This window comes from Vanessa cardui, chromosome 4 (genome assembly GCF_905220365.1).
Source record: "Vanessa cardui chromosome 4, ilVanCard2.1, whole genome shotgun sequence".
Lineage (NCBI taxonomy): Eukaryota > Metazoa > Arthropoda > Insecta > Lepidoptera > Nymphalidae > Vanessa > Vanessa cardui.
Genome location: NC_061126.1, coordinates 3220302 through 3230007, shown reverse-complemented (window position 1 = coordinate 3230007; position 9706 = coordinate 3220302). Strand labels below are relative to the sequence as shown.

General features: G+C 29.0%; 1 protein-coding gene across 1 annotated transcript; it reads left to right on the top strand.

The window, feature by feature from the left end:
- Positions 1-236: 236 nt before the first annotated feature.
- Positions 237-5474, top strand: LOC124544401 (TNF receptor-associated factor 4-like). Its single transcript, XM_047122933.1, has 7 exons — positions 237-398; positions 682-833; positions 1280-1401; positions 2247-2440; positions 2534-2694; positions 3284-3538; positions 4379-5474. Exons 1-7 carry the CDS (start codon positions 357-359, stop codon positions 4704-4706), a joined length of 1254 nt encoding a protein of 417 aa, XP_046978889.1. The 5' UTR covers positions 237-356; the 3' UTR covers positions 4707-5474.
- Positions 5475-9706: the final 4232 nt, after the last annotated feature.

The window sequence follows — 9706 nt, the reverse complement described above, 5'->3', positions numbered from 1 at the left end:
GATACAAATGGTATAGCCAAAGAGATTTTATTACAAGTTCATACATACTATATGCGAAAAGACTTTTTCCCCAACCTAATAGTTAAATTCTGAATTTGAAATTATTCATTTCAATTCTTAGTTTAATGTCTTTTGGTTGTTCCGAATTTAAATTTATATTTAGTAAAGCAAGAGGACTTTGAATGTCACTTAACAAAGTAATCAACTAATCGCTGTCCAGTACAATTCTCAGAAATATTACCTACTCTTTGACACTGACACTTGACAGTGAGTCAACTAAGTCAGTATGAGTTTACATACTGTTTTGGTTAAGTTAAACAAAATACGTAAAACTTTGTGAAAATTAATGTTGTAAAATGGATCCCAATAAAATCAAAAATGCATCAGAAGGTATTGCCGTAAGTATGAAATATGAATTAGTTATAGTAATTAAAATAAAAAGTTAACAACATAAAATAACACACCTTAAATATAGAGGTCACAGAATTTAAGTACAACTAAATATGTAAATATAATAAGTATTTTATGTCCTGTGTCTCAATCTCAATAAATATATATATACTTTTTTTAATTTAAATATGAACAAGTCCTTTAATTTTAAAAAGGTCGTTATTTTTTTTTTTTTAAATACAATGTAGTATGACTATAATTCAAGTTTTGATGATGAATGATGAATTTCAGCCTATGGGTATAACGACTTTAAATGAAACAGTGCTCAGTAACCAGCCTGAATCCAGGTATGAATGTCCAGTATGTCTAAATTGGCTCCGGGATCCAGTTATAACAACTTGTGGGCACAAATTTTGTAAAGGTTGCATTACTTCATGGTTACAGTAAGTATACCTATGAGTTCAAATATTACTTAGTTGTGATACCTCTTACCACGCATAATAATACGATTTTAATTTCCTAATCTTATCATAGAAGAATAAGAAAATTGTTAGATTTTAAATATAAATTATTATTTACTTAAGTATTTTTACACTTGCATAATTAAAGGCATCTCAGATGTAAAATTTTAGATAATGGGCAGTGAATCTTTGGTATAACAAATGTTATACTAAAGTCCACAGCCTGCCTGGCCTGCGGGCAAAGGTAAAAACTTATGGCTGATCTATTTACTTGCTTTCCCTTACAAATAAAATTGTGGTGTAATAAGCACAGCTCAACATGACATTATGGCTATACCTAGTAGGATATGTATAGGCTATTTATTATTAATGTAGAATTTTATCCCAACAATTTCTAATAATCATAATATTGTTGTACATTATTTCAGAAACAGCGGTCACTGTCCGATAGACAATATAAATCTCAGTATGAAAGTAGATATTTTTCCTGACAATTATACTAAAAGGGAAATTCAAGAACAGAGAATGTCATGTCCTTTCGCAGCTAAAGGTATTTATACTTATATCTTCAAAATTAATAGATTATGAGAACATTAATTAAATTTGAAATTTGAAATGGATATAAATATATATAAAGAGCTATTTTTTGGTTTGGCCTAATGTTCAGGTGAAATAACAGTGTTTGTTTTAAACAATCATACCCTTTCCTCACATTAGTGACAAGGCTTAACACAACATATTTTTCCTGTTAGAAACAGTATGATAATATCTGCCTCAAAAAACTCTCTAATTCAATTTTACAATAAGCAGGTTATAATATTTTTAAAATATCTTGTATGAATAGATCTTATAAAGAGAATGTAGTGTGAACTCTTGTCTTATCTAAAAATAAAAAATAAATCCTTTATTAATTTAATTTAATCCTAAAAATAAAAATAGATTGTATTGTAATTTATACATTATGTAGGTTATCATTTTTCCCATGAAAAACCAATAAAATGTTCAGTCTTATGCACAAAAAGTGCCTTAATTCAAACAGAGACTTAGTAGTCTCCTTTTCAATCCGATAGCAATCTCCTTGATCTTCCTTTGAATAAGACTTTAAGAAACTTATGGCGGCTTACTCACTGTTTATGCAAGACCATGGTCGGCGAAGTAGCTCGGTCACATGCAACACCGGGGTCCTTTAAGCCCCCTGGATATAGTTGAAACAGAAAGTGTTAAAAAGGCTTTTTCTCAATTTGTGTCCTATCACATTTTATGAATGAAAGAAAACAAAGTGCATCTGTATTTGCACACATACTTGTGCACTGTTATGTGTGTATATGTTATGAAAAGTTTATTGTGGCCTAATGTGCACAGTTTGTAATGTTTCATTGGAATTGATTATTTCAGGTTGTGCGGTTAAAGTGACCCCACTCGATCTGGATACCCATATTTCTGTGTGTGAGTTTAACCAACCCGAGGCGTCTTCTCAATCAAAAGTCAGAGTTCCATGCTCATTCCAGGCCGTTGGTTGCAAGGAAACCTTTGATAGTCAAGAAGATATGAATGCCCATTTACATAATGACATTCAAAATCATATGAGTGTGAGTTTAGGAATATAAAAAACCTTTCAAAGACAATCAGAAGTTGCTTTTTAATTTTTATTTATTTAACTTATCTTTCTTATTTTATTTTAGTTCCTAATGAATGCATATTCCAAGATTCAAATCGACAGTGACATATCAAATGCTAGCATTGATGCAAAGGAACAGGAGGCCATGTGTTTATGGGAGGCGCCGGACAAAAATGGTGAACAAAGTACCTCTGCCCCACTTAGCAATACTAGTGCTCTTATAAGGTAAACAAGAGCTTATGTCATAAATAAAATACTCTATTGATTTGACCTGAAAAAAATATTTTTATTGTTATTATTTTGAGGTCAAGTCAAATGCATAAGCGTCACTAAATTTTCATTTACTTATTTTGTGTTTACTAATTTATCTCGTGGTCGCAATGAAGTAAAGTAGCGTAAAGAAACCTAGTCCCAGTCTTAAGGGGACAATTTTGTCTAATAGTAGGACAATTACGAAATGTTACTCTTTTTAACATAATATAATTTTGATTTTAAAAGTAAATTTAATTTTTAAAGAAAATTGATTAAATTATTTAGCAATGAATTTTTTGTTATTACATTGGTCAATGCTTACAGCTGCTATTAATATTACATCTGCAATCAGAGATTAAAATTAATTTGCATCCTAATAACCAAATTGACCCAACACTGTTACTAAACTAAAATGTCTTCCATAAAATACCAAAAAGTCTGTATAGAAGAATGATAATTTTATCCTAGCGTTATCCAAAACTAATCATAAATTTAAAAACTAACTTTAACTCCCAATATATTTTGGCTCTGGTGAAAAACTTATGTATTGCTTAATCCCAAGGGCGCTGTATGAGAGGGTTGTAGTATTGGAACAAAGAAATCGTGAACAAGATATTGTAATAGCTAATATGTCGAAGCAGCTGTCTGCATTCGCGGTTGCGAAAATGAAACAAAACAATGACATGCTCCTCCGCTACTGCATGGGAAATTATATTTGGAAGATTGACAACTTCAAGGCGCGATTAGACGCCATGTTGAAAGATCACTTCAAAATGTTGTACAGCCCTGGATTTTATACGTCACCAAATGGTTACAGGTATTTTTTATATATTATGATTACAACGACTATATATGTATATATAATGCAATCATTTATAACTGTAAAATATGATAAATTTTATCTTTATAACTTTTCAAAAATGTATCCATTAAAAAACAATTTTTTTTAAATATTATTACTTATATTCAATTTGTCATCTCCTCCGACCTCCGTGGTCAAGTAGCGTGCACACCGGTTTTCATGGGTACGCCACTCCGATATCCCGAGTTCAATTTGCGGCCTTATTAATTTAATGTTGTCTTAATTTCTATGTTGTCTTTGGTCTAGCTATTTATGCTATCGTAGTTACTTCTGTTTTTACATAACACAATAGCTACTTACTTTTAACTACTTACATTGGGATCAGAGTGATGAGTGTAATGTTGTCCAATATTTATTTATTTATGTTGTATTTTAAGCATAAATGAATTACAAATACCAAAAAGTTAACAAGTAATGTATGACACTTTAATTATAACATAAATAATAACAACAGCCTGTAAATTCCCACTGCTGGGCTAAAGGCCTCCTCTCCCTTTGAGGACAAGGTTTGGAACATATTCCACCACGCTGTTCCAATGCGGGTTGGTGGAATACACATGTAGCAGAACTTCTATGAAATTTGTCACATGCAGGTTTCCTCACGATGTTTTCCTTCACCGCCGAGCACGAGATGAATTATAAAGACAAATTAAGCACATGAATCAGCGGTGCTTGCCTGGGTTTGAACCCGCAATCATCGGTTAAGATGCACGCGTTGTAACCACTGGGCCATCTCGGCTTTGTTTAACTATTGAAAACAAAATTCTCTTAGCCGCAAATGTTTTTAACATTCAGATTCTGCGTCCGTCTTAACATATCGCCCCAAAACCCGCACTGCTTCGCACTCCACGTGCATCTGATGAAGACTGAGTATGATCACTGCTTGGAGTGGCCGTTCAACGGACGCATTACCTTCGCCATGATCAACCAGTACGACCCCGACATGACACAGCGGGACACCATGATGTCAAACTCCAGCCTGATAGCCTTCAAGAGGCCCACCGCTGAAATATGCGTTAGAGGCTTCGGTTACACGGAGTATGCGGTGGTGAGTGACGTCATCAGAAACGGCTTTGTTAAAGACGACATGCTCATAATACGTGTTAATATCAGGTATGTATGACGTACGGAGTAGTTTTATGTTTGTTCTCAATTATTTTGTTATTATAATCTGCGCGCGATTAAAATGGGATACAACCTTTTGAAACTGAGATATGTGCGAGCTGATCAATGGCGAGCAGCGTCAATTGGCTGTAATTTTGCTCGGGATTTGTTACTATGGAGTAATAATGGTATTGTACTCATTTGGACTAGTATAGTAGTACGGTTATATAAAAAAATCAAACACGCCAAATAATTATGACAGCTAAACATACAAGTCTACATAAAAATACATTATGAATAGATAAAATCGATACACATTTTTGGGATTACTAATGTGCAATAATTATTATTCAGTATTTATTTGCTAACGCTCCTTTTCTCTAAAAGTGTCATATACTTTGACAAAGTTCCATCTGTTTCTCAGTGCGCAGATTATAACAGTCTCAAGTATAGTATTTAATTATTTTTGTGCAAGATTATAAGATGCAATATTTTGATCTGTTATTTTGATAGTATAATATTCTAAGACTTATAAAATGTATTATCCATTGTAACTATGTCCGTCCATAAAGACATTTTATTGATAAAATAATGTATTATGAATAACTTTATAAAGTTTATTTAGTTTGTTGTAAATCATGTTCATATCGTTAAAGTAGTTAAAATATGTATTGTTTAAGGAGATTAGTCAAGATCTGTAAGAATATTCTTAACATAACATTCCAATATTTTGTACTTGTATAGAAAATCAATTTTAAGAATGGTGCACTATATATGTATATTTAAATATTATTAAAATAATATTTTTGTTTATTTTTATTGAAATAAACGAATTACCGAACATTACTGAGTTTTTATTTCATACGTGTACTTGTAAATTAATATTTACCAAAAAATAAATCGATAACATTTTTCCTTTAATTTCGATGTATTTTTTTATGGTTGTTACTTGTTACTTCAGATATTCGTCATCTATGACCAAATGTGATTTGTTTCTTTAAGGGTATTCTTCCCCTTTAATTCCATATATGTATGTAAGGTTGGAATTGGTTATTTTTTTTTTTTAAATTTTAAACTACTTTCCAATAAGTCCACATATAACACATTTCAAATTAAATTACGTGCTATTAATTAATTTATATTACATTATAAAACGGTTTTTCTTGTTATCAGATTGATTGTATTTGGTAAGGTAAATAAAATACATGATATTTTTTAAATCACATTTATTGTTATGCAAGAATTACAAAACATTAACGTACAGCTAATCCTTAATAAAATATAGGAATATCGCTTATTATATAAAAACGAATGTTTCGTCCAAATCCATATCACATTCAACCATCACATTTTTCGTCTGAAAACATTCATTAAGTAGCAACACCAAATAATCTTTGAAAATTCTAACACTAAAGATATATAGCGAATTTAAATAAAAATTTATAAACTTGAATTTATTAAATAGATATGAGAAAAAAAACATTCACAACCAAATAATATATAGACCAAAATAATAATATTTTTTCACACAAATAGAAATAACTTATTAAATACAAACGGATTATTCTATTGTATGGTACAACATGATAATACTACTACTAAATGAATTGAAAGTGTTCATTTTATTAATAGCTAAACCAATTTATATTATGTTATTTATCGAAAAATGGTAGAGATGTTTTTAAAGACTATTAAAAGTAGGAGTATTCCCAATACAAATCTAGCATTCTTCGACAAAAAATAACATAAGACAAACAGGAACAGTTTTTAATAATATTATAATTAATTAATTTAAAATAAAAATGCTCAAATTTTTACCACAATGTACTCTTAGTTCGAAATAAAACAAAAATACCAAGACTAGTTAAAATGCAAAACAATTTAATAAATTTTCATTATAATTAATTTATTGTTTACAAAATTTATTACTTCGAATATATTTAATAATTTTTAATAATGGCAACTTTGAGAGCCATTACATTATAACTGTAAATTTCGACACATTATTTAAATATCAAACCTTGTCACTTCTTTCCATATTTTTAGATTACAATATATTTTAACACTGTAAAAGATTTTTTTTAAATACCTTATATAAAAAGACTAACTCATCCAAAATAGCTACTGAATAATTATGTATCAATGTATCTTAGAATACCTTAATATTTTTTTTTATTATTAAATTTATTCCGATTTGGCGATATTCATGGGAACCTGATTTCCCATCGGTGGTTAATTAAGATTACTCGAATGCAAAAATATTTTCTCTTCATCTCTCATTCTCAGTTACAAATCTAGCGTCCAATAAATAAATAATGACTTAATTTAGTTAAACACTTAAAACATGGAATTCAGGAAGACATAGGGGGATCAAATTGTATTATAATTGCACAATAACTGATATAAAATGTCTCTTTTATACGGAATGTTTGATACACCAATACGCGGATAATAACTCAAAGTACAGCGTCAAATAAACCATATAAAAATAAACGGATATATAGCAAAACTAAATCTAAACGTATCACAGTTACGGTAAATAAAATGCGCGTATCTAACACTCGAAAAAACACTGATTATATTGTATGTTTGAAGCTGTGTATGTCTTAGGATAACTGCCTATTGTCATATTTAATATAAGTGCCACGAATTAACGATTAGTGTCGATTACAAATGTATAAAATATACTACGAATTACCGAACATTACTGAGTTTTTATTTCATACGTGTACTTGTAAATTAATATTTACCAAAAAATAAATCGATAACATTTTTCCTTTAATTTCGATGTATTTTTTTATGGTTGTTACTTGTTACTTCAGATATTCGTCATCTATGACCAAATGTGATTTGTTTCTTTAAGGGTATTCTTCCCCTTTAATTCCATATATGTATGTAAGGTTGGAATTGGTTATTTTTTTTTTTTAAATTTTAAACTACTTTCCAATAAGTCCACATATAACACATTTCAAATTAAATTACGTGCTATTAATTAATTTATATTACATTATAAAACGGTTTTTCTTGTTATCAGATTGATTGTATTTGGTAAGGTAAATAAAATACATGATATTTTTTAAATCACATTTATTGTTATGCAAGAATTACAAAACATTAACGTACAGCTAATCCTTAATAAAATATAGGAATATCGCTTATTATATAAAAACGAATGTTTCGTCCAAATCCATATCACATTCAACCATCACATTTTTCGTCTGAAAACATTCATTAAGTAGCAACACCAAATAATCTTTGAAAATTCTAACACTAAAGATATATAGCGAATTTAAATAAAAATTTATAAACTTGAATTTATTAAATAGATATGAGAAAAAAAACATTCACAACCAAATAATATATAGACCAAAATAATAATATTTTTTCACACAAATAGAAATAACTTATTAAATACAAACGGATTATTCTATTGTATGGTACAACATGATAATACTACTACTAAATGAATTGAAAGTGTTCATTTTATTAATAGCTAAACCAATTTATATTATGTTATTTATCGAAAAATGGTAGAGATGTTTTTAAAGACTATTAAAAGTAGGAGTATTCCCAATACAAATCTAGCATTCTTCGACAAAAAATAACATAAGACAAACAGGAACAGTTTTTAATAATATTATAATTAATTAATTTAAAATAAAAATGCTCAAATTTTTACCACAATGTACTCTTAGTTCGAAATAAAACAAAAATACCAAGACTAGTTAAAATGCAAAACAATTTAATAAATTTTCATTATAATTAATTTATTGTTTACAAAATTTATTACTTCGAATATATTTAATAATTTTTAATAATGGCAACTTTGAGAGCCATTACATTATAACTGTAAATTTCGACACATTATTTAAATATCAAACCTTGTCACTTCTTTCCATATTTTTAGATTACAATATATTTTAACACTGTAAAAGATTTTTTTTAAATACCTTATATAAAAAGACTAACTCATCCAAAATAGCTACTGAATAATTATGTATCAATGTATCTTAGAATACCTTAATATTTTTTTTTATTATTAAATTTATTCCGATTTGGCGATATTCATGGGAACCTGATTTCCCATCGGTGGTTAATTAAGATTACTCGAATGCAAAAATATTTTCTCTTCATCTCTCATTCTCAGTTACAAATCTAGCGTCCAATAAATAAATAATGACTTAATTTAGTTAAACACTTAAAACATGGAATTCAGGAAGACATAGGGGGATCAAATTGTATTATAATTGCACAATAACTGATATAAAATGTCTCTTTTATACGGAATGTTTGATACACCAATACGCGGATAATAACTCAAAGTACAGCGTCAAATAAACCATATAAAAATAAACGGATATATAGCAAAACTAAATCTAAACGTATCACAGTTACGGTAAATAAAATGCGCGTATCTAACACTCGAAAAAACACTGATTATATTGTATGTTTGAAGCTGTGTATGTCTTAGGATAACTGCCTATTGTCATATTTAATATAAGTGCCACGAATTAACGATTAGTGTCGATTACAAATGTATAAAATATACTAAATCGCAATGTATCACTAGGAATTTTATTAATATACTTATTATCAAATACTTAATTCATATTGAGAAATAAAGTTTTATTAAACGTACTATTTTATCATCACTAATATTTCAACTTTGAAATTACGTTTATTATGTTTATTAGGCTGCGGTTACACTATGGGAAAATTTTCGTAGGGACGCCGTGATTGTAGCGCGACCGAAATTGGTATTTCAACAACGCAAAGGAGTTAAATGTTGTTATATGATATAGAATTCAGCTACCACGCGATCGCCATAAGACAATTTTCATATCGTGTAACCGCAGCTATATAATACGCTTAAAAATATTACGATTTTTATCCATGAGAAAAAAAAGCACACAAACATACAGATTATAGAGATATTCCTTCTCCTTCACTAGTCATAGCGACATTAAAGAGCAAATAAGTAGAAAATCTTAGCCAACTATTCGCCGTATAAAAATAACT